General features: G+C 39.2%; 1 protein-coding gene across 4 annotated transcripts in view; it reads left to right on the top strand.

Annotated features, from left to right (window-relative positions):
* Window positions 1–23,234, top strand: part of ccdc62 (coiled-coil domain containing 62) — a 46,471-nt gene extending 23,237 nt beyond the window's left edge. The window contains exons 9-16 of one of the 4 annotated variants that reach the window (XM_078554123.1): window positions 790–891; window positions 1,609–1,697; window positions 10,452–10,552; window positions 13,159–14,076; window positions 14,885–15,068; window positions 15,878–16,018; window positions 22,101–22,163; window positions 23,116–23,234. In XM_078554123.1, the coding sequence (XP_078410249.1) occupies window positions 790–891; window positions 1,609–1,697; window positions 10,452–10,552; window positions 13,159–14,076; window positions 14,885–15,068; window positions 15,878–16,018; window positions 22,101–22,118 (1,553 nt within the window). In that variant the 3' untranslated portion in view covers window positions 22,119–22,163; window positions 23,116–23,234. Of the gene's footprint in view, window positions 1–789; window positions 892–1,608; window positions 1,698–10,451; window positions 10,553–13,158; window positions 14,077–14,884; window positions 15,069–15,877; window positions 16,019–16,778; window positions 16,956–22,100; window positions 22,607–23,115 lie in introns of those variants that run through there. The other 3 variants (XM_078554122.1, XM_078554120.1, XM_078554121.1) reach the window with 3 other exon arrangements.
* The last annotated feature ends 2,914 nt before the right edge of the window (window positions 23,235–26,148 follow it).

Genomic DNA, 26,148 nt, shown 5'->3' with positions numbered 1-26,148 from the left:
ATCATGCGCAGCATTGAGAAATCCAATATATTTTTTATAAATAAAATTTATAAAGCTTTATAAGGCTCTGGTCAGACCACATTTAGAATATTGTGAGCAATTTTGGGCCCTGTATCTCAGTAAGGATGTGCTGGCCCTGGAGAGGGTCCAGAGGAGGTTCACGAGAACGATCCCAGGAATGAAAGGCTTAACAGTTTGAGGACTCTGGGTCTATACTCGATGGAGTTTAGAAGGATGAGGGGGGATCTGATTGAAACTTACAGAATACTGAAAGGCCTGGATAGAGTGAACATGGGGAAGATGTTTCCATTAGTAGGAGAGACTAGGATCTGAGGGCACAGCCTCAGAGTAAAGGGAAGACCTTTTAGAACAGAGATGAAGAGAAACTTCTTTAGCCAGAGAGTGGTGAATCTATGGAATTCATTGCCACAGAAGGCTGTGGAGGCCAGGTCATTGAGTGTATTTAAGACCGAGATAGTTAGGTTCTTGATTGGTAAGGGGATCAAAGGTTACGGGGAGAAGGCGGGAGAATGGGGTTGAGAAACTTATCAGCCATGATTGAATGGCAGAGCAGACTCGATGGGCTGAATGGCTTAATTTCTGTTCCTATGTCTTATGGTCTTATATTAAAAGTTGAATTACGTTACAAACATCACATTTGACGATTCTTTATCACTCTGAAATTGCGAAAACTTCTTTCTGCATGGAGAAGAATCATGTTTTCTAGTTGTCTCAGCAGTGAGGAGCCATCAAAATCCGCCAACTGAGGTTTTTCCCTTTTTTATTTAGATGAATTAGATGAAAAGACAGTGGAAAATAATGAACAAAGGGAAGAAATTATTCGCCTTAAACAAGAGAGGCACTATCTAGGAAATGAGCTCACTTTAGCAGGTAAGTGAAAAAGCCTGAAGGAATACTGTGGGTGCTGTGTGAAACAGCAAGGATTCCAGGTCAGTCACTGGTCTCTCCTAAGGTAGCTGACCCTTTTCGGAGTGGAAGTAATCCAGTACAAATGGCCTTGTATTCTGGGACTATGGAAGAGAAAAATGCAGTGATTCTGTGATTTCTTATCCAGTGACTATAGAACTAAACTATGATATCCCCTCCCTACATTCACAACTGGCAGATATTGCAAAAGCTTATACATGAAGAATGAGATTTTACTGGAGGTATTGAAGGGCTCTCGTTTCCGTGGAACTGTGCTCCACTGTATGTCAGTGGTTTTAGGATCAGAAGTTAAGGGGAAAAAAAAACGTAGTCAAGTTGCTTTTAAAGTAGTTGCTTCCCTGCTGCTGAATGACCTTGAAGTATTTTCCATTTAACCCTCATTAATCTTTGTAATGTCATGTGATTTGTCCTTTTTTTTTAAAAGACTGCTTCAGATTCTCTAGTAAATTTGTCTTCTGAAGTACTTAAGTGTACTTAAGTATTCATGTGTTTTTGCTTTATTTTCCTGTTTTGTTTTTCTGTCCAACCTACTATTTATATAAAATCCAAAAAATAATTTTGTGATTTTTACAGCTATAAGAAGTCCTAGTTCTGCTGTGTACAAAATGGCGGCTTTGGGTAAAAGAGAATTCAGTGTTTTGTTTTGTGATTCCGCTTCAGTTGAACGGGAGAAGAGGAAAGATCAGATACTGGAACTGGCAAGATCAAAACAGGAACGAGCAGACACTGAATTGCATGGTCTTCGCCAGGTCAGACCACTTGATATTTGTTAATGTAATCATTAATTAAATATTGAAGGACAAAGCTGCTTTGAAGCAATCAGGTGTACACGATAAGAAAGTTGTATTCGGTCACTGTATATGTAAGGATAAATGATTCCCAAGGTCAGTGGAATATTCAGTAATCTGATTTAATATGCAGTGTAAATTAATAGATCACTGATCTTCACGTTTGGTGAGTGAAGGTTGAACCAAATAAACTTGGACGCTCCCAAAATAAATTACCGATATATGATAACATCGCAAAAAGAGTAGGCCATTCAGCCCCTCAAGCCCATACCAACCCTCAATCAGATTATGGCTGATTTGTATCTCCGATCTATTCACACGCCTTTGACCCATATCCCTTGAAATCGTTGCCCAATAAAAAAAAATCTGTTGAACTGTCTTGAAACTTTCAATTAACCCAGTATCCAGTTTTTTTGGGGAAGAAATTGTAGATTTCCACTATCCTTTGTGTAAAACATTGTTTTATGATTTCACTCTTAAATGACCTATCTCTATAATTTCAAGATTGTGTCCCCACCAAAGGTAAGTTTCTCTATATGCACCTTTTTAGATATTTCAGTTAGATCACCCCCTCAATGCAACATGTCCTCAGAACCCCCAGCATCATTTTGACATGGTTGCACAAGCCTGGTTTAACTTTTTGCGTGGGGGATGCTGGGCAAGGGGGGGGTCCACATTTCCATTTTTTTCTCACTCAAGGGGCCAATGAGCAGATTTCGGTAAGGTACGTGAATTTCAAAAACAGGTTGAATATGAAGAAATATTCTGAGCAGATATAAAGCAATGTCAAAGCAATAAATTGATGTTTAAATGAGAGTAATTAATAAAAATGATTATTAGAGTGCAAGAGGGTGTGTGTCTCAGGGTGTTTGCTCATTCACCTTTGCTCACTATGGGAGTGGGTGAGGGGATCAGGATGATTGAGAATCTTGATACTGGAGTGAGCCAGATACACACACACACACACACACACTCCCCCTCTCATTCTCTCCCTCTCACTCTCAACCTCGCACACTCTCTCTCTCTCTCTTTCTCTCTCCCTCTCTGTCTCTGACTCTATCGCTGTCTCCACCTCCCCCTCCCGGGCCCCGCAGCCCCTTCTCTCTCTCCCTCCCCCCACCAGCACACTTGCCACCGTTGATCCCTCCCACTTAGGCTCACTGCAGCAAATCAGCAGCAAATGCGGAAGAGTGATTGGAGGAGCAGCCCCTTGCAGAATCTTCAACTACACTTAGCGGCATTTTGTAGAATGGCTCAGGGACTACAATCCGGTCTGCGGGCCGCGGGGGTTGGACAAGCCTGCGTTAAACTGTTTTCTTCCTCCCCCCTTTGTTAAATAATGGAGTGATATTTGTAATAATAAAACAGCTGATCTCATCAGGGGTGTCACTTTGTGTAATACAGTTGGCCTCAATGCCCTTCTTGACTTCTATGTAGGGACCTTCCTAGAAGAGCATGCGTGTGTGTTCACGCACGTTCAGCAATGTTGCGAACAGCTGTTTGCTCAAATGTTGTACTGGCACTTCCTGCTAAGGCTCATATGGATAATGGCCGCTTGAGGGAGAACATGTTGTTGTGCAACCATGCCTCTGTGAGGGAAAAGCAACTACAGGAAAAGGGCTAGCAATGGGAGAGAAACTTATATATAGTAATAGATTGCTGAAATTGTGTAGAAACTTCATTATGACTATCTATAGCATTCATAATTGCACTCCATAATTTACATGATGTAACATTGGTTTGCTTTAGGATAGACCTTACTGTTAAATACTTTGAACTACATAATTTCATACTTTTTTTCATTGATATGTAGTATTAGTTGATTTTAATACCATGCTATGTAATTTTGTTTTGTGGATATATATTGCATGTAGCCAGTTACTTCTGCCCAGATTTGATAGCTAGTATGTGAGCAAGGGTCTAATCATGATACTATTTGCTATTTCCCCTTAATTCAGTCAGTACCTTCCTGCAAGCACTGTGGCTGAGATTGGGAACTTATTAGAGGGGGAGGAATCATGCCACTGCTTCATGCTACTGTCCATTCAATATTTTAAGATATAGGATGAGAAAGAAAACAGCATTTGTTTACAAATTGGGCTAATTATAAAATACCTCTTACATCAAAATGTGGAAAAATACAATTTGATTGCATGTGCTTATTGTGCAAGATGGTACCAGTTATTTTTTCATGGTTCACTTAAATATGGAAATATGTTTTGTTGCACAAGAGCAAATTATCATGACATTTCCGTTCAAAGTAAATCAGATATGATATGTTCATAGTAATACATATAAATGCAAGTGTAAGTTTCCAGAGACATTGCCAAATCTCCCAGCTGAAGCTATGGCATGACCTCGTTTGTGCGCAAGTGTTGTTGTTTGGCATACAAGCATTGGCATCAGTTTCCAAAAGAGCTGCAAACGTGGTGTCCTTAATGTCTCCTTTAGGAAAGGAAATCCCTGAATATAGGACCATTAGAGGCTATTCTTTTTCTTCTGCCCTACAACCGATGCTTAACCATATGACCATAAGACATGGGAGCAGAAGTAGGCTATTCGGCCCATTGAGTCTGTTCCATTCAATGAGATTATGGCTGATCTGATAATCCTCAACTCCACTTTCCTGCCTTTTCCCCATAACCCATTTCTCACCCTCAAACTGAATGCTAAGTTCTACCATGTTATGGTCGCTGTTTTCTAAGGGATCTTTTACTCTGAGATAATTTCTTAAACCTGCCTCATTACACATTACCAGATCCAAAATAGCCTGACCCCTGATTGGATCCACAACATAGTGTTCGAGGTAACTGTCTCAAATACATTCTATGAATTCTTGCTCTTGGCTACCTCTGCCAATTTGATTTTCCCAATCTACATGAAGATTAAAGTCACCCATGATTAATGTACTGTCTTTTTTACGTGACCTCATTATCTCCTGATTTATTCTCTGTCCTACAGCATGGCTACTGTTAGGGGGCCTATAGACTATTCCCACCAGTATCTTCTCCCCCTTGTTATTTCTTACCTCCATCCATATGGATTCTACATCTTCTGGTCCAAGATAATTTCTTGCTATTGTACTTATTCCATCTCGTACTAATAAGGGTACCCCACCACCCTTTCCTTCCTGCCTGTCCTTTCGAAAAGTCACATACCCCTGAATATTTAGTTCTCAGCTTTGATCTCCTTGTGACCATGTCTCTGTAATGGTTATAAGATCATACCCATTAACTTCTATTTGTGCCCTTAATTCATTTATTTTGTTCTGAATACTACATGCATTTAAGTAAAGAGCCAATAATTTTGCCTTTTTATATTTTTTTCCCCCTTTGACCCTATTTGCTGCTGTTTTTTTCATGTTTGGACACTCTGTCCCTTTCTGGCACACTCTGGGTATCATTATCTAAATAGCTGCCCTGCAATTCTGCCATATCCTTTTGCTTTGTAAGCCTACATCTCCCCTCTCCAGAATCCTTCCCCCCCCCCGCCCCCATTTAGTTTAAAGCCCTCTCTACAGCCCTAGTTATCAGATTTGCCAGGACACTGGTCCCAGCACGGTTCAAGTGAAGCCCGTCCCACCGGAACAGCTCCCTTCTACCCCAGTACTGGTGCCAGTGCCCCATGAACTGAAACCCATTCCTTCCACACAAATCTTTGCGCCACGCATTTAACTCCTTGACTTTATTTACTCTATGCCAGTTTGCCCGTGGCTCAGGTAGTAATCCTGAGATTATTACCTTGGAGGTTCTGCTTTTTAATTTAGCTCCTAACTGTTCAAATTCATCCAGCAGAACCGTCTTTCTAGCCCTAACAATGTCTTTGGTACCAATGTGGATGACAACAACTGGACCCCTCCCCCCGCCCCACTCCAAGCTCCTCTCCAGCCCTGAGGAGATGTCCTTAACCTTGGCACCCGGCAAACAACTCAGCCTTCGGAACTCGCTCACAGCTGCAGAGAACAGTATCTATCACCCTAATTATATTGTCCCCTACCATTACTACGTTCCTATTTCCTTCCCCCACTTGAATGGCTCCCTGTACCACGGGTGCCGTGGTCAGTTTGCTCATCCTCCCTGCAGTCCCTGTCCTCGTCCACACAGCTTGCAAGAACCTCGTAACTGTTGGACAATTGCAGGGCTGAGGCTCCTTGAACTCTGCCACCTGGGTCCTCATACCTGCTTCACCTGCAGTCACACCCTCCTGTCCCTGATCACAGACCAAATTTGAATGACCTAATCTGAGGGGTGTGACCGCCTCCTGGAACAAAGCGTCTAGGTGACTTTCCCCTTCCCTGATGTGACGCAATGGCTGCAGCTCAGACTCCAGCTCCTCAACTTGGATCCGAAGTTCCCCAAGCTGCAAACATTTACTACGGATGTGTTCTTTCTGGATCACCTTGGTGTCCAGCAGTTCCCACATGCTGCAGCAGCAACACATCACCCGTCCTGCCATCGCTAACTTATTGATTAATTACTCTAGTATCCCCGTTCTTTACACTTTATTGTAATTTTTTTTACACCAGTTTTGATCTTTTATTTAACAAGCTATTTTTAAGAAAGGGAAAATAAAGACTAGAGACCTAAACACAAACTATAGACCTTAATTTTACTTTAAAGATTCAAAATACTCACCAATCCAACTCACCAATCAGCTGCTCTCCCTGCTCTTTTTAAATGAAATCTTCCTGCTCTTTGTTTAAAATGAAGTCTCCACACTCTCCCCGCTCGGTTTTTAAATGAATTCTCCACACTCACTATGCTCGGTTTTTAAATGAATTCTCCACACTCACTATGCTCAGTTTTTAAATGAATTCTCCACACTCTCCCTGCTCGGTTTTTAAATGAATTCTCTACACTCACTATGCTCGGTTTTTAAATTAATTCTCCACACTCACTGTGCTCGGTTTTTAAATGAATTCTCCACACTCTCCCTGCTCGGTTTTTAAATGAATTCTCTACACTCACTATGCTCGGTTTTTAAATGAATTCTCCACACTCTCCCCGCTCAGCTTTTAAGTGAATTCTCCACGCTCACCATGCTCGGTTTTTAAATGAATTCTCCATACCCACCCCGCTCAGTTTTTAAGTGAATTCTCCATACTCACTATGCTCGGTTTTTAATTGAACTCTCCACACTCTCTCCCCACTCGGTTTTTAAATGAATTCTCCACACTCTCCCCACTCGGTTTTACAGGCTTTGGGGAGTCAGGAAGTGTGTCGCCTGCCGCAGAATAACTAACCTCTGACTGTTCTTAAGCTGACGAAAGTGCTTGCAGTAATAAACTGTGTAGATTCTCAAGAACTAGTACCGAAAACTTTGAAGGAAAAGGCAAACAGCCTGTTATATTGCGTAAGTTGTTCATAATCTTAGATGCAAATATCATACAGTACAAATAACTGCATACTGACCTGCATCATAAAGAAATTGTTGTAGTTAGCTCCTGCACAAATTTTAGTATGGATTTTTGGAGTTTAGCAAGACTGAACATCTGACTGATATACCAATGTAGTATATTACAAACTCAGATTTGTGCCCCAGAAGTGGTTATGTGACTGGCTATGGGGTGGAGAGACCAAGTTGGAAAGAGGCAGTATTTTCCACTTTTAGCCCCAGCTCTTTGGTGCTATTTTTTTGCTGCAGCCAATTTAAGAGTGATTTGAATAGACCTGAAGAGCAGGTTATCTGTATTGCCATTACATTTTTACAAATAGTTTTGGGCCAGAAATTGCTGGGAAGTCATGTCATTAGAATGATGCACTAATTAACTGTGCTTGCCACTATTAATTTATCAAAAAAACCCCATCACTTTGCGAGTAAAAGAAATGAGGCATGAGTTCCAATTCTCCGCAAATTGCCAGCGATTTGCACTGCCCTGTTGTTAGCCTTGCCAAGCCTATCAAAGTCTGTTCTCGCTGGGAGGCTCCCTATTGAACTTATCGTGACATTGCAGGATTTATAACGTTATTATGAATTATTCTCACCACAGCTTTTTGGGCAAGTAATTAATATGGTGGAGGATTTATAAATTGTGATTTCTGATCTTCATATGGTACTCAATCTTGGAGGCCCAAAAAGAGACTTGTGAAGCTTTAGAAGCTCACTTCAGCAGGTAGCAAAGTGCTCTTAGAGGCTTTTAAATTATTTTTTTCTCTGTCTTGGCAGCCTTTGCCAGTTTTGCCGTCCACACTCCTATTAATATCAGAGGACAGTAATTTTCAGGTCACAAAGCAGTTTTGCCACTTAGAAGTGGGTCACTCATCCTAATACAAATTAGGTAGCTTTCTTTCAGAAAATAACATTTTGGGATACAGAATATATGGGTAATTTGAGAGATGATGTAAGTGTAACATATTTGGGAGGAAAATTGACTTTGGGCCTATAATTTCCAAAGCTTTCCACCACTAGGGTTCTTCTCTTGTTATTTCTGGGTCTGTTTTACACAGACTGATAGAGATTAATTGCTGTGATTGGTCAACAATTCTATTTTCATTGTTTCAGGGCACTACCAGGATGGTAGAAGGCGAACTAGATGGATCTTTTTTCTAGCAGTGCTGTGTTTCCATGAAAGCACTGCCGTGGTGTACTCACTGGGATTTCATTGGTCCCGATTATGATGGATAGGACTGCTAGCTTTAGGGTTGATGGATCAGGAATGTTTGTATATTTTGCACACCTACGCTCCCATATACTCATTAATTTCTCAAGGATCAATTCAATTTCCAAACCCAACTGGATTATAATGCCCACTTGTTTTTTTAATTTTCATGTTATTTTCATTTCTGCCTGTTTCCTCTCTTTCTTAATTCTCTCTCTCTCTTACCCTATATTTTGTTTGAATCTAAATTGAACTATTTCCTTCTCAGTCTTTCATTCTTTTTCTTTCTCTTTCCTTTCATTGATTAAGGAGATATTTTATTGGTAAAAGCCCCAGATACAACATTACATCGCTGCGCCATTATCGGATTAACATTCCATCAGTTTGCAGCACCAATATGGCGAGGCAGTGGCATAGTGGTATTGTCACTGGACTAGTATTCCAGAGACCCAGGGTAATGCTCAGGGGACTCTGGTTCGAATCCCATCACAACAGATGGTGAAATTTGAATGCAGTAAAAAAAATGACCATGAAACCATTGCCGATTGTCATCTGGTTCACTAAGAAATCTGCCAACCTTACCTTGTCTGGCCTACATGTGACTCCAGAATCACAGCAAGGACCTGAACAAGGGCAGTTAAGAATGGGCAATAAATGCTGAACATGAAAGAATAAAAACGAACAAAGAATTCCAATTAATGCTCACTGCCAAACCTGCCATTACAACAATTTGCTGCCCATTGTATTTTTGACAGACTGATTTGGAATTCTAATGCACCATATTGTGTAGCATGAGAGAGTAGGTGACCATGAAGTTCCAGTGTAGTTTAAGGTTGCGGCCCACGAAGTTTCCCCCCACGGTTTCGAACTTGCAAACATGTTATCTGTGATGATAATAGCCAAGCTGTCCAGTGGATTTGTGGTGAGAAGGAAAAGCGACCTTAATCGCTGCCTTTTTGTCAAAAACCCTCTAATAAGGACAACTTAAATTGATTATGATGAATAAGACTGGTACGTGGCATTGAACTTGGTAGTCTATAATATTAAATTGTCCTGCCTGGGTCCTTTCACCATACTGAAGGCAGATTTCCTTCTTTTAGGTGAAATGATATTCTGAGGCTTGCAAAGCTGCTAGTAGGTATTACCCAAAGGCCAATTATGAGAACAGGCACTTTATTCAGGTGTACCATGATTGTGATATTGGCATTTAAACAACCACTGTTGAAGCTCTGCACATCAAATTAATGATTTTTTTGGGTATGGTGTGTTTTGATGCTCTGATCAAGAGGATGGCAGCAATATAATTGCACATTTTGGGACATGTGCTGCTGGTGATGCCTTAAAACTGTGCTTGTTATTTGTCAACCAACCAGTGATTCTATTCTTATGGAGGGAAGGGAGAGAGATAAGCTAGGTCTCTTTGGGATTTATTGGGTTCTGAGATGACAGGCTGTTTGACGACTGGGTAAGCAGGCAGTTCTGCAGAATTCCATGCTGCTGTTAATGGATTGACTAGCCAGGCCGGCTCACTAGTTCAACTTGGAGGAGCAGACCAGTTACTGGGAGCTGGGATTCTTCCAACTTAGTCCGGAAAAACCATGCAAGCCAGTGCAATAACAGGTAGGTTGTACAATCTGAGCAAGTAACAAGAATCTTAGAAGTACTTTGTTGCACAGTTTTAACTGTTTAATGTCCAGCAGTGCCTACGTGTACAGTTTAAGATCCCCAAACTTTGGCTTTACCAACCTGTATCTAAGATTTCTTAGCTTTGATAAAGAGTGTCTCCCTATGGGGAAAGAAGATGCACTCTGTGTTGGGCATATTAAGATTGAGTTATTTCTAATGTACTGTATAAAACACAATCTTGCAATTATTCTAGGTTACCATGTAGTCATACATTATTGGCATAGTGTATAGAAAGTGTGGTTCAGTATGTAAATCCATAATTTTGTAGAGTAAACTATTAATCGTTATTGAGATGAAATTGGCCATTGTTACTTTCTTAATTCATTCTAGCATGTACTGTCTTCCCAGTCTTCACAGATATTTGTTTGGAAAGTAAAGTCATTGTATCTATCTAATCCTTATTATGTATCTCTTCTACATCTTGTGATCAGGTAAATGAAAAGCAACAACATGACTTGCAGCTTCTGCATCTGAATCTTGAAAGTTCTCAGGAGTTGATCCAAAAGCAGGAGGAGAAAATCCTTGAAATTAGGTAGGCAGGAAGATGTGATTATGGTGTTTTAAAAGTTGCTCTCCTTTCACACACCCCTTCCAATTTTTTTGGCATAGTGCAATAAATCGACACATCATAGCTGTGCCTTGGTTGAAAGTTGCGCAAGGTAGGAATTGAAAATGGACTGTGCAAACTGTGTGTCATTTCATGTGATGTATTCATTTACTCATTGAGGTATAAATATAACTTGAAACTTCACAAGCAGGAATTATGTTATCAATACATAAATAAATATTAATTATAAAATGTTTAACTAGCATATATCAGTAAGGCAGCCATCTTAGGTGGTGAAACCTGATATTAGGCTTATGCTGGGAGGTTTATGAAAGTGGACTAGTATGACTAATATTTCCCTTCCACTCTGGGAAAAGCATGTGTCTTCCTCTCTGCCTAAGGAGGAAGCTCATATTATGGGCGTCTTAGATGACAACCAATGTCCTGGCACTCCGGCACAGTGTTTGTGTATAAGTGGGGATGCTTCCCCACCAGTCTCTGTGGTGTACCATTCATATGGTGATATTGACTAGATTTTGAGAGTTACCACCATTTAGTTGTGATAATTCCATCCTTGTAAACAATTTTTGTTGGTCATTGATGTTCAATGGTTCTTAATGCCACAGTAGAGCAGAAGTGAAATATGAGTTTCAATTAGTTCCAGATTGGCTCCAGTGTTGTGGCTTGGAGGGGAGATTGAAGCCACAAGCCAATTGCTCTTTATGCATCCGTAAAAGTATTTGCTAGTTCCAGAATGGCATAATCCCAATTAGCTGAGCCACATTAGCCAGGGATATTGCAGATAGGGCCAGCACTAGGATAGTACAATTTGACATTGCTCACAAAATAGAGAGCAGAGAAATGCCAGAATTTTTTTGGCGTGGTCTTTATATCTGAGCCTGAACAATGATTGATAGCATTATAATTGCCCTGCTGGACACCACAACCCAGTGGACTGGCTACATGGGAATCAGGAGATTTTCTGCTTGCTCCTATGTATGGCTTCATGTTCAAAAAGCTGAAAGGTGATCCAATCAAGGTGTTTAAAATGACACAGGATATGGGTCTTGGTACAGACAGCCTATTTAATCTGACGTGGGAATTCAGAACAAAGGGACATAACCTTAAAATTAGTGCTGGGCCAGTTAGGAGTAAAATTAGGAAGCATTTTCTCATACAAAATGGAAGTGGAAATCTGGAACTCTCTCTAAAAGGCTGTGGTTGATGATGAGTTAATTGAGATTTTTAAGACCAAGATCAATAGATTTTTGTTCGGTAAGGATAGAGGAATATGGAGAAAAAGTATAAATGGAGTTGAGGCACAGATCAGCATAATAGTGATGGAACAGGCTCCTGGGGCCTACTGGCCTACTCTTGCTCCTATTTCTATGGTGTGCTACATTAACAACATTCCCCTCTCTTTTTGATGGAGCCAGTCTGTCTCTGTTCATAGGAACATAGGACTTGGGAGCAGGATTAGGCCATTTGGCCCTTTGAGTCTGCTCCGCCACTTAATATGATCAATATAGTCTCAGTTCCACTTCCTGTCTGCCCCCCATAACCCTTGACTCCCTTGTTTATCAAAAATCTATCTAACTCAGTCTTGAATAAATTTAAAGACCAGCCTTCACTACTTTCTGGGGAAGAGAATTCCATAGACTAACATCCCTCTGAGAGAAAAAAATTTTCCGCATCTCTGTCTTATTCTTAAACTGTATCCCCTAGATTTAGTCTCCCCCAGAAGAGGAAACATTCTCCAGGTATCCACCCTATTAAGTCCCCTCAAGCCCTTACATGTTTCATAAGATCACCTCTCATTCTTCCAAACTCCAATAGGTATAGCCCAACCTGTTCAACCTTCCTTCATAAGATAATGCAAAGGCACAATTCTGAACTCAACTGCTATCCAAACTTTCACTTTCTAGTAGTGTTCTCTGGACAGCAATTGGGAATGGGAGCCCGATTTGATATTTTTGTTCTTGGGTGCTGGGATTCTGAAGCCAATTGTCCATTAAATGTTTGTCAATTATGGTTAAGGGTTAACTAGCTTTTGTAATTTAAACTATTAATGTAAGGTAGTAGAAAATGTCTTCCAGAAAAGAAATGGGGAATGATTCTGGTTTACCTATTTACGATGTATATTTGGAATGTCCTTTCATACAAGTGGAAAACTGGTTTAATGTTGACATGTGGTAGACACTGAATATTGGAGCAAAAAGAGCAAATTGAAAGCTTGAGATGAAGACACTGCAAAATTTGTGCTTATATCCTGATTCGACAATTCCATTTTGTATGTTCTGGTGTGTAATGTTCCTGAAGCATATATTTTTGACATGTTGAATATAAAGCTGAAAACCTGCCCAGAATTGACAGCATAATCAAAATACAGATGTTCTAATTATGGTGACATTTTCATACTTATCTATCTAGTTCTTTCAGCACCAATTGACATTTGAAATTTTTATGCAGTCCTTTGAAGAGTTGTGCAATATTAACATTTGAAAAATTCAATAAAAGGGCTATGAAAACTTAATCACAAGCTCTTGCCATTGATTCAGTTTGAAGTACTTTTTTTTTCTTTCTTATCTAAGTTCAAGTAGACTTCTCTCAGATTCCAACTCTGTGACACAGAATGAGACAGATGGACAAGAACGGAAAAATGATGTGGTCATTAGAAAATGGAAAAAGGAGGCAAGCAAAGATTGCATGACCAATAGCCACAAAGAAGAAACAATCAAAGCAATGCAGAATTTCAATGGTGAATTAACTTCAAATAATACCAAAGAACAGGGCCATTTATTGGTCACAGAAGTGGGCAACACTCTCAGAAATTATACCTCGTCTGAATGCGTAAATGCTCAAACTTTCTTCCCCACCGACTTTGATCAGACTGCTAATGGAAATCTGGCATTCAAGAGCTATACTCTACAGACTAATGTTAATGATTCTAATAAAAAACCTACAAAATATGTTATACCAAAGCAAAGCTCCAAATATACAGCTTCAAACAATTGCATCTCACCTCAGGTAAGAGATGACAATTTACAGCAAGTGCCAAGGACGCAGAAATGGAGATTTGAAGGGTCTTCTGATGTCAATACCACAGAATGTATGGAACCGTATAATAATATAGGTTATACAAACATTGATCATCACAGTCCTACCTGCAAAGGCAACTTAACCGCCATTTCAGTGGACAGTCATTACACTGTTTGCTCAAAGACAAGTGCAACTTCTATTGTGTCACCCAAAGAAGTAGCAAAGACTTCGGAGAGTCATAAAATAGAGGATAAATACAGCAATGAACTAACTGACTGCAGAATTGGTGAAGAAATGATTCAGCCTCGTACAAGGAATGAAACCGACCAGGAGCCACCAAATTCGGAACAAGAGTGGATGAAGATTTATCAGCCAGCTGTAGATGTAAAGGACTTGTGGTGGCTGTACCTAAATGATGGCTCAGGATCCTCACGTGGGATAGACAGTCCTGCTAGTGTGGGAAAAAAGAGGTGCGGGAATGTCAGTTTTAAAAAAAACGTCTTAAGGATTAAAAGGGCAACCATCGATAGCAGAGCAATGTGGGATGAGTTTCATTTTAAATCTTGGGAAAACCCCAGTAGGATTCTGATCTGCACCAGAGGCAGGAATTTCCAGACCAAAAGTTGTAAATGTATATGGATTCTGTTCAATATGTACCACTTTTTTTAGAAGTACCTGTATTTGCTGATGCAATGCTTCATTCTCTATACGTTAATTGGGTGGGAGAATGTTATATTGTAGGGGTTTTTTGACTGCTTACTTTTTTTAAGTGTCAAACTAAGCTCATTAATAGCACTCCTGTAGAAGGTTGTGAGTCTAAGCTGTACTGTAGAGATTAAGCACATAATGTCTTTTGCTAAGTACATTTGGGAAGCATTGGGTGAAGAAAAGATTGGATTTGAAAGTAATTCGCTCTATGTCTGAATGCCTGACGGTGCCTAGGCTCATACATCAAGAATGAGCATTAGATATTCAAGTGCTACCTGGGGTTCCTATGTGGATTTATACTCTATAATTTGTCACCACAATTCACTAATAATAAGCGAAAATGGGAGAGAGAAAAATTGAAGTCAGTGCTTCTTTAGTTAGGGGAAATTAGTTAGGGGACCTGACAAAGCACAATTTTGCTGTTATGAACTTTTCTAGCTGGTTTTCACCTTGCATTATTTCTCATTTCATAATTTGTGAGTCAAACAGGTAGAATTCAGTAGCTTTGAAACACAAACTTAAAGATATCAGGGTTTCCTTTTCATGTTATTCTTCCTATGCCATCAACAGTGAGGAAAGGCTGGAATTGAACACTTTTAGTCTGGAGTCACCACTACGTTCCATGAATTCCTCACCAGTGAGAGAAAGATCGAGGGGAAAGAGCAACCTCCACAGTGACCTTTCCATGAATAACTCTGTTTCACCTGTGAGGCTGAGCACTAATGAGGACAGCGAAAGGGTGTCTGCTGCTAATGTAAGTTTTTACAGCCTACTAAAGATTTATCCCTAGAGGAGGAAACAATTATAATCAGTAAGAACTTTTGCCAGCATTGGTATCCTTTAACTGTGCTAATACATCTTTATAAAAAGTACACCATTGGTTTGAAAAGCTCAGTAATCTTAAAAGGTCTATATGGATTTCTGCAAAACAGTACTTCCTGAATTATTCATTATTATACAACAATGAATCCAACCAAGAAGGATCAGTTAATAAGTGAAAAAAAGGCATCTGCTAAAAATCTGAAATGGAAAATGCTGGAACTGTTCAAGTCAGTCAGGCAGAAGCTGTGGACTGAACAGATGAGGTAACATTTCAAGTATAGTCCCTTTGCCAGAATATATAAGGCAGTGAATATCCTACTTTGTGTATTTGAAAAGGCCTTGCACTCTGTTGAGTTTGACCTTCATGTATACATACTACGTGCTAATACAGTAACTGCTGATGAATGGCTTTTGGGGGCACGTTTTAAACTTTGTTAAATAGGTGGGTGAGGTGAGATCCCAGATTCTTATTTTTGTTTAATCAAACCTTTCAGTGATAATTTAGAATAGCTGAGTTTCTTTTGGAATCTTTGAATTTCAGAAGCATGACTGTTATACTTGCCAAGCTAGCAAGCTATTTATCCTTGCGTGTTGTGCAATTTTTTGTTAGAGCAAACCGTATCGATTATCGTGAATTTTAATTTACATTCATTATGCACAATACCTTTTGTGAACAAGAATTACTAGATAACATGCCTTCGTGTTAATGCAAACTAATGAGACTTGCCAAATTCTCTAAAGACTTATAGAGACGGTTGTTCACCAACGACTAAACTGCAACGTCTGCTGGCTGAATCTCGACAGATGGTTGCGAGTCTGGAGCGCAGCACTCAGCTTCCTCTTGGCTTATCATCCTGTGCTAGCAGCAATAGCAACGTAAGGGTAAGTGAGGTTGCACAAAATTATTTCTGCACGTAGAAGGTAAAGAATGTAAATGGTGGAACCTACCCCATAAGCTGTACCTTTCAACCAAAAAAAGCCATCACATATAAACTGCAGAAATGATAAAAACTTCCCACAATTTAATTTCTCTTCAATCTGTCCTCCAGCTTTTTATAATGATTCAGGATTTGAAGTATAAAAATTAACGTGTGTTGTATGGTGTGCGTGTATTTTGCTCCTGTGGAATTGCAACATCAATCAGGTGTCACAGTATGTGCAGATAGTGCTGAGTCACTTTACATCAGGCTGTCGCCACTTCGCTTTCCCTCGTCAGGGATCAGACCTCTTCCAGAGAGAGTGCAGATTTGCAAGGCATCTTTTCTCAGATTAGCCACCAAGCCATGTGTTAAATCATGGAGAAAGTGGTTGCTGGTGAACATTTAAATTTACTGCCTTGCTTTCAGTCACCAGTTTGAAAAGGAAACACAATCTGGCAGTGAGTATTTAAACCGTCAGCCGCCTGACATGCTTGGAAGAACCTCAGCCCCATCACTGCCACAGTAATTTATACAAATATAACTGTACATGGACCTCAAATGTCTCAACCTGCATGTTTTATACACTCTGTAACATAGAAATACCTTTGGATCATAGCATGCCCAGAAAGATTGTCAAAGTCCCTTGCATAAAAAAAGGAAATTTGAGGGAAGGTAAAATGTTAAGCGCTCGATAACCTGCACATTTTTTTTCATTTTCAAAGATGAGGAAGGCAGCAGTGCTTGTGAGAATATTGACTAAATGGTGCAGCCTTGAGAATTCAACTGTTTTGTCAATCCTGACCCAAAGAGAACACCTACTTAAGAGTGCACCTACTTAAGGCTTGCACCAATTTTTCAGGGGCCCTTTCTGAACACAACATGGATGCTATCACCACCCCTGTACTCAACTCCCAGTTTCCTCACAATTCCTGAGAATTTCTCAATGCCGCACCGTTATTAGCCCAATGCTGCACAATCACTAGCCCAAACAACTTCACAGAAATTGAGATGTCTCTTCTCTTCCATCCTCCCTGACTTAGGATGAGGTTTAGATGTTAGTATTGACTGACATTTACAGTTGGATTTTCCCCTAAGAATCAAACATAAAAAACTAATGGTAGAAGAAGGATTCTTTGCACAATCAGCTGAGGGGGAAAGAAAAATCACAGTGTCTCTGGAGATATTCATAGGTTGGACAATCCTGAGCCCTTGACAAATGAAAATATGATGACTCCAGGAGTTTATTTTGAAGGGGAAATTGCAGACACGATGATGGACTAGATACCTAAACTGCACAAATATGAACAATTTACTAAACAGCTCCAAGTTTTATTTGAACCTTGCTGAAAAGAGAGACGTGTAGGCCATATGTCCCAGCAATTGGCTGATCGAATCAAACAACATGTTCCTTTGTCTGTTCATAATAGGTAGAGAACAGGCCGTACTCAACCAGCCTGCACTTGCAAAACCCCAAACAAAACTTTTGCTGTTTGATGTAATTCCCTTTATTGGGTAGCACTTGAACAATCCTGAGTGAACTAATAACTAAACTAACAAACAATTTAAGATAATCAGGCCAGCTCACAAGGCAGCTCATTTATGCTTGCTGGAAGTGATATACATTCATGTACAGGGACTTACTTGTTCGCTGCAAACAAAAGGGATATGTTCAAGCCTTGTGCCTTTTATAAATTACTCGGGAGCTTGGGGAGCCTGTAGTTCCCCGGTGATTTCTCCATGGCAATGCCTCAGCCACTTAGAGCTGACTTGCCAACCTATCAGTACCCTTTTCTCCTGTAATATAAATTGTTGTGATCATTTGAAATTTGGCATTCTTGCATTTGTAAGCTGTGTAAGATGAAAAGCTTTGTCATCATGTCTCTCTCTTCAGCAATATTTCAAGTTCTGTACCACTAATTGACTGTTTTATTTATACAATATAATTGTAATTACAATAGACTGTTTGAAGGAAGGAAATGCCACCCTTAAACCACATTGACCTAGTTTTCTTACTGTCTCCCCTCTCGTCACTACCTAAACAAAATCTGTTGGATAAATCTTTGTAAGCTGCTTTTAGTGTGTCTTCTTTTAATCTACTTTTAGGAAGATTGCAGCTGATAAATAAAAATGATTTTGTCTTTTTGCTCCTTTGTCTATTGATATTGAGCATGCAAAGTTGGCTTCTTTTACCCATGCGATTTATAATAACATATGGTTTGTGTGGTTTAAAATTTCTTGATTCTAAAGCTTTAGCTGGATGAGGACTTGTAGGAGTGGTAAACTGTTTTGTAATGGTTGAAGAGCTAACCAGTTAAAGCACAATTATACTAATTAATAGAACCTGAAATCAGTAACTTTATTTATAAATTAATGAATCAAACAGTATTACCGACCTCTAAACCCTATAATTCTTTGGTGTGAACTCGGAGGGGAAAAGAATCGTAAATTTATACCAAGATCAATGTGATATCCATTTTCCATCTGCTATCAGAAGGAAAGGATTGAGGCTATATTCTGAAGAATAATAAGTAATTTAGGGAGCCGTTCAATGTTCAAATTCCACTGAAACTTCAGATTTTATGGTTTCTAACAATTACAAATTGCTTGACAAAAATCCTTTGTTCTCAGGAAATAGGTAACACTATGCAGGTGGCATTTATTGTCCATTCTTAGTCTCCTTAGCAACTGAATGGCTTGCTAGGTGACTCCAGAAAGCATTCCGAGTCCACCACATACTGTTGAGCTAGAACTACGTTGTGGCCAGACTGGATGGCAGATTCTCTTCTCTGAGCCAACTGAACTTTATGATAAACTGACAGCTTCTATTGTCATTCTGGTGCTAGCTCACAAATTACTCAATTGAATTTTTAATCCTAATTCACTACACGACAACTATTATCAACTAGGAGCATTTATTTTTTCTCAAAGTGTGAGGGATGGATTTCATTTGTGCTGTGTGGACATTAATTTGTTGCCTCAATAACTTAGAAATGTATGCTAAAAGTTATGCATACATAAGTTTTCATTGGATTAAAATGGTCTTTATTTTAAACATGGCTGTACTCAGAAGCACCCACCTTTCCTACTTATGTGCCTATCAGAAACTATCTATTATTTAATTAACTTAAAAAATACTGCATTGCCTTCCCTGGAGGGCAGGGTCTAATTACAGCCTGGTAAATTTTACATGCACAGCTTCCATTATAAGCGCAGGCATAGGAATTTATGATGGAAAATGTTGACAGGATCCGTGGGCACACCTAAGATTTTAAATATAGATTTGATCAGTAGAGGTTCTGCTTTATTTTATTAGATTTTGGTAGTAGCTTATGGTTGATATCTTGGTGCTTTGCTTGTTTTCCACAAAGTTCTGATCTGGTAAGAAATTCAAGCCATGATGTGACTCAGAAAATGTCTGCTATGTTATATTTTTATTGGTAGTAAAGAAATTTCCTAAAGCTGGTTTAATGCAATCATGTATACATTAATTTTGTAGAAGTTCAGGTTTTGAATTGTAAGGGCGTGCCTTTTTTCTAGTTAAACTAATTATTTCTCATTAAGGCTGAAATTACTTTGGGTGGAGTTAATGAAAGCAAAATGAACTCCTTTGAGTCAGACAAGAGTGTTTCTCATATTTTCATTGCTGGTGTGTTATTGTCACTATGTACAGGACAGAATGGATTAGAAAGGAATAGTTATAAAAGTAATTTCCAAACAAAGTCCTTGAATAATATCCTTGGGATGTGAAATATGAATCACATTTTTCAACAATGGTTTCAGTTCCGAAGCTGTTCTTTTAAAGATCCTTTCACAGCCTTTTCTTTCCTGGTCTCTCTTTAATATATTTCCCAATATGGGAAGCAAGGAAATGCGCAATAAGACTGAACTGTTTACAACAGCATCTTAATTATCAGATACTGCTGTTTCTTTCTTGGCACTAAATAGGTACAAAATGATCACATTTCCTGCTAAATTTACTCCACGTCTTTCACATACTGTAGCATTGTAGATAAGTTTTAACGTCTCTAGTATTGGAAGTTGAATTTTCAATAAATGTAACCAATACAATTTATGCTTATTTTTGAAGAAAACATCACCATCCCATTTAAAATTGTTTAGCACAAATTTAATATAAAATCATGATCAGCAGCTGTTGGTATGTTTTTGCTAATTGATAAATGGCAGTGACTTTTTCGTGTTAGTGGAGCAGCTAGTTCGGGGGACTTTATCATTGCTGATTTAATGAGCACAGATTCCACAGCAGTGATCAGTATTGATTTAGAAGTCACCTGTCATACTTCACAAACAAAATAGAACTCTTTGAGTTAACAATATTGGTAGATAAGCAATCTAGTGGCTTAGCCCTGAATTCTGAAAAAGCATTTGACAAGTTGCTTATGTGAGGCTTGTAAAGAAGAATGAAGGCCATCTCGGTTCACTCCAACCTTCACTCCACACTTATGTAGCACAATAGTTTGAGATAGGAAACTTAGTTGAATGGAGAGTCAAACCTGTTTTTTTTATTCATTCACTGTTGGTTTCGCTGGCTGGGCCAGCATTTATTGCCCATCCTTAGTTGCCCTTGAAAAGGTGGTGGTGAGCTGCTTTCTTGAACTGCTGTAGTCCATGTGGTGTAGGTACGCCCACAATGCTGTTAGAGAGGGAGTTCTGGGATTTTGACTCAGCGACAGTGAAGGAACGGCGATATATTTCCAAGTCAGGATGCTGAGTGACTAGGAGGGGAACTTGAGAGTGGTGGTGTTCCCATCTGTCTGCTGCCCTTGTCCTTCTAGTTGGGAGTGGTCATGGGTTTGGAGGTGCTGTCTAATTCTTGGTGAATCCCTGCAGTGCATCTTGTAGATGGTACACATTGCTACCACTGTGCATCGGTGCTGGAGGGAGTGAATGTTTGTGGATGTGGTGCCAATCAACCGGGGTGCTTTGTCCCGGACGGTGACGAGCTTCTTGAGTGTTATGGGAGCTGCACTCATCCAGGCAAGTGGGGAGTATTCCATCACACTCCTGACTTGTGCCTTGTAGATGGTGGACAGGCTTTGGGGAGTCAGGAGCTGAGTTACTCATGTTGCAGGATTCCTAGTCTCTGACCTACTCTTGTAGCCACAGTATTTATATGGTTAGTCCAGTTCAGTTTCTGTTCAATGATAACCACCAGGATGTTGATAGTGGGACATTCAGATATGGTAATGCCATTGAACGTCAAGGGGCAATGGTTAGATTCTCTCTTGTTGGAGATGGCCATTGCCTGACACTTGTGTGGCGTGAATGTTACTTGCCACTTGTCAGCCCAAGCCTGGATATTATCCAGGTCTTGCCTCATTTGGACATGGACTGGTCCAGTATCTGAGGAGTCATGAATGGTGCTGAACATTGTGCAATCATCAGTGAACATCCCCACTTCTGACCTTATGATGGAAGGAAGGTCATTGATGAAACAGCTGAAGATAGTTGGGCTGAGGACACTACCCTGAGGAACACCTGCAGTGAAGTCCCGGAGCTGAGATGACTGACCTCCAACAACCACAACCATCTTCCTTTGTACTGGGTATGACTCCAACCAGTGGAGAGTTTTCCCCCTGATTCCTATTGACTCCAGTTTTGCAAGGGCTCCTTGATGCCACACTTGGTCTTGATGTCAAGGGCAGTCACTCTCACCTCACATCAGGAGATATGCTCTTTTGTCCATGTTTGAACCAAGGCTGTAATGAGGTCATGAGCTGAGTGTCCCTGGCGGAACTCAAAATGGTTGTCAGTGAGCAGGTTATTGCTAAGCAAGTACCGCTTGATAGCACTGTTGATGACCCCTTCCATCACTTTACTGATGTTACCCACCATTTGGGATGATTATTTCATTACATTTATTTTTTAAACAAACACAGCAGAGGTGTCAGAATCAGAAGATTATTTATGAGAAAATAGCATGACCTAGTTAAGGACTTTGGCATATTTTAGGTCAGGTTGTATTATTCAGTGTAAATTTGGATTTTTCTGAATAAATAATTATAATACAATCATGTTTTTTGCAGGATGGTTGTTCGCTGTAATCTGGGGGAAAATCAATTCAGTAAATTATACTCCTGCGTGACAAGGTAAAATGACAAAATTGCAAAGTGGAGTGAATGCTGTGACAAGATCCTTAGTGTGCAACGGAAGGAACATTATGCTGCCAGTATCCGTGACAATTACGCTTAATATTTACCAATGGACTAGATTCTGATGTGTTTTATGATGCAGATATGAAAATTGCAAATAAATACATGGAAACAATTGTTATTTGTGTTTAGTGATGACTATAGTGATGGCATTTGTAGACGTTTAATTTTTATGAATATCCCAGTACTGATCAGATTAACAGTAGCATTTATACAAACTAAACATGGGAAAAAAATCATGTTTAAATTGGTGTTTTAGAGCAGAATCACATTATTTTTACAAACTGAGGTTGCTGTTTACAATCTGGCAAATACATGTTTTGTTATTGATGGTGCAATCTATTTCAATAAATACTTGATTGTAGGAAGATTGGGGTACCAAAAAAAAATCCAAATGAAGAATTGACAATGTTAAACGTATGAACTTATTACGTGAGGAAGCTCCCTGTTTTTAAAATGATTGAATCCATATTCCTTTGACAGTGCATGTTCAATCAGAAGCCAGTATGAAGTTGTTAGAGCCATTTTAGTCAGCTACAGTTCCTACTAGTGACTGAATATAAAGGAAAATAAAAGTGAATAAATTATGGCTTGAAATTAAGTCTGAATGACGGCTAATTCTACAGGATCAATTTGTGGCAAATGCTCCCATTCCAGTCCAATTTACCAGACTCCCAAGTATATTGATTTACATTTACTCTATCATTCCATTTCCTGTTAAGTTGTTCAACGATTTGCAATTTTAAGTATGGCGAATGAGAATACAGTCCAATAGTTGGGCCGACATATTGTAACATTCAGAGTGATGAATGGGAGAGGAAGTACTATCGCTTTCCTTCATCATAGATCTTTGGTTTTACATGCTTCTGACCAGGACTTCTAATCGCAGGAACAATTCTGATAAACTTAAAGGCTGAAATCCACTGGGAGAAAATCTATCTTCATCATTGGCCTAAACAAATCAGCTGGTTAAACTGGTCTGCCCTTTCAAAATTTTCAGTTCCAACCTTCGTTATGAAGCGTGTGTGATAGCAATGGCTGAAAAGAAAAATTCCACTACGTCAACATGTAGGAGTCCTGTTCTTTTTATGTTGCTGCTACTGTCCCAGTAGATGAGTCTCTGTGCAGTGTGGGTGATTCATTTGAAAAACTGCTGTTCCTGATGTTCTAGATCTGTTGCTTTTGAACGCTGTAGTTAATCTATAATCCTGGGTAGAATGCGAATTTGTGTTTCTAGACGTCAGCAGCAGACTTGTTCCCTGAACAGCTTTCTTATACTTTTTAAGTTCTCTTAACCTATAGATCAAAAAGGCTCTGTCCTGAACATTACCCTTTTAAGCCTCTGGCTTTTATTATTGAAATATTAACGTCGCAAAGTGAATCCTTTTCTGATGTATAAATTATTGAAAGGAAGGACTGATTCAGAAAGACAGTATATTTGAGCCATTAATCATGTCAGATAATCATTATGCATAGTACTATAAACATATTTGTATGCAAAACCTATATTGGATGTTCACCATTAACATTCTATTGAAAATGTGAATGATCCATAGGTAAATTTTACTCCATGTTGTAATTACATCCTCAACCTTCCCTTTTTCTTTTTACCATTCCTGAAAGTGATTACTCAAGGAGGACGAGCAATAAATACTAGTGTTGCCAGGGATGCCCACATCTCACGAGCAAATTAAAAAAAGACATACTGAGGTATAGTTTTACATGAGAAAACTAAACTTATTATCCCTCAAGCCTGCTCTGCCATTCAATAAGATCATAGCTGATCTACCTGAATTCCATTTTTCCACCCTATCCCCATATCCCTGTATTCTCTTAGTGTCCAAAAATCTGTCGCTCAGTCTTGAAAATACTCAATAATTGAGCATCCACAGCTCTCCTAAGGAAATCCAAAGGTTCACAACACTCAGAAGTTATTTCTCTCTATCTCAGTCCTAAATGGCCATTTCCTTAGCCTGAGGCTCTGACCCCTCATTCTAGCTCCCCAGCCAAAGCAAACAGACACTGATAGGCTCCTAGTACCTGTGAAAATGAGTAGGCTATTTTACAATTGGGAGATGGTCAGAGAGGCTGGAGCACGATGGACATGCCTGGTTCTCTCCCCACACAATGTTCATATATGTGCATTCCAGCAGGACTCCTGGCTAGTGATCAGGAGTGGAGTTCCAGCTTGTTGCTTTATTTCTTTTTTCCCTCACTCTCGCCTGGAGGCCAATTGTAGTGATTGGATCCTATCATTGTTCTGGCTGAGATCAGAAATTGAGCATGTGCTAGGGATTGATGGGCTTAATTCCTGGTCCGCATATCTCAGTACCAAACTGAATTACTAAGAGCTTTAATTAGTCTTTCTCTGATTTTTTAAAGGGGTGCTTCAAATATGTATGCTATGTTTTTGATTTCCCCTTGTAAAAGTATTTGTATTTATTTTTGATACAAAGATAGTTCTGTGGTCCCATAATTGAGTAACATGACTACATAGATAAATTGCTTCTATTTGCTATTGTTAATGATTTATGCAAATCTGTTGAAAAACACAGTTGTGTATATTTTAAGCTGGAAAGGTTTCTTACCTCCTGCAATCATGATGTGATGGACCATTTAATTCAGAGATAGTAGTGTCATTAACAAATGCAGTAAGTTGACATTCTTTTAAGGGACCAGTAGCCATGGTGATGGAATATTCCGTTTTGAGTTTGCAGCATAGTTCAAATCCCAGCCTCAGCTAACATTAATACTCTGCATCCATTGTATAGACAAGTGCTATTGATTCTCTGCGAAAATTATATCTGGACTGCCTTGAGATGATGGAGCACTTCACAATGAGAGGGGCAAAATGTAAGGAGATCTGTTGCACCGCAACCAAGCTCACTAGACCATTTGTGCCTTCTTTCAGATTGACACTAAGAACTGTAACTTGGACCACCCGGAAGGCACTGGAAGTGAGAGGGTAATAGTGGGGATGTAATTATTATGAAGCCATTTACATGTGTAGAACAACAGAAAAAGTATTATCAATAGCTCTTAATATTTATTAACATAAACTCAGATTTTGTAATTTTTTACCTTTTATGTTTTTATTGGGATTTAACCATTAATGCTAGTGAAAATGTAAATACAAGTCAAATAAATTGATATTTATTTGTAGTTTTATTATAAAGCTCACTATGTTTTTCTACTGTCATATACAACACTTGTTCAACCAGTTGAATTAAAGATTTCTGAAATCTGTATGTATATTAAACTGGCTTGTTTGGAGCATTGTATTAAATTAATAGTAATTTTGTACTTTTTTTTATATTAAAATTTATTTAAGTACCAAAAAGATGTGTTGGTCATTTTGTTGTTCATGTCAACTGATTATTCTAGATCCATATTAGGATGCTAATATAAATGAGGCTGTATGATGTATTTGCCTACTTAGAACTGCTGCTGTTCAAATCTGTTAGTAATGGAGTTAAGATAAAAAGGGCTGATCAAGGTTCCCAGTGTGATAGTGGATTAATTTAATAGCCTTGTAACAATAAAACTTGATTTCCAAATTTCCTTTAATCAATAGCTTTTAAGAAGCTGAATGTGTATTCATAAGTCTTGACATCATTGTTTCCAAGCTTCTGATATCATTTGCTGTAATCAGATTTGTGAAATTAGCTGCCTTTAACACTTGACCTTCACTCTTTCCAGGAACTTTAAATGTTATGGACTAATCATATGTGGAATCAAGTCCACCAACAATCTAACCAAGTAAATGTAAAGGAGTTCCAAAGTAACTAGGTATCTAGTATGCAATTCTTCATCTCTCTTAACCTCCATATCCATCCTAGCAGTCCGATATTCAATTTGGGGGCTGTGGAAGAACAAAATCATGGGGACAACATCCTTTGATTTTGTTTATGTTATTGTAATC

Source organism: Cetorhinus maximus, chromosome 12 (genome assembly GCF_964194155.1).
Source record: "Cetorhinus maximus chromosome 12, sCetMax3.hap1.1, whole genome shotgun sequence".
Taxonomy (NCBI): Eukaryota; Metazoa; Chordata; class Chondrichthyes; order Lamniformes; family Cetorhinidae; genus Cetorhinus; species Cetorhinus maximus.
This window is presented reverse-complemented; position numbering and strand designations above follow the sequence as displayed.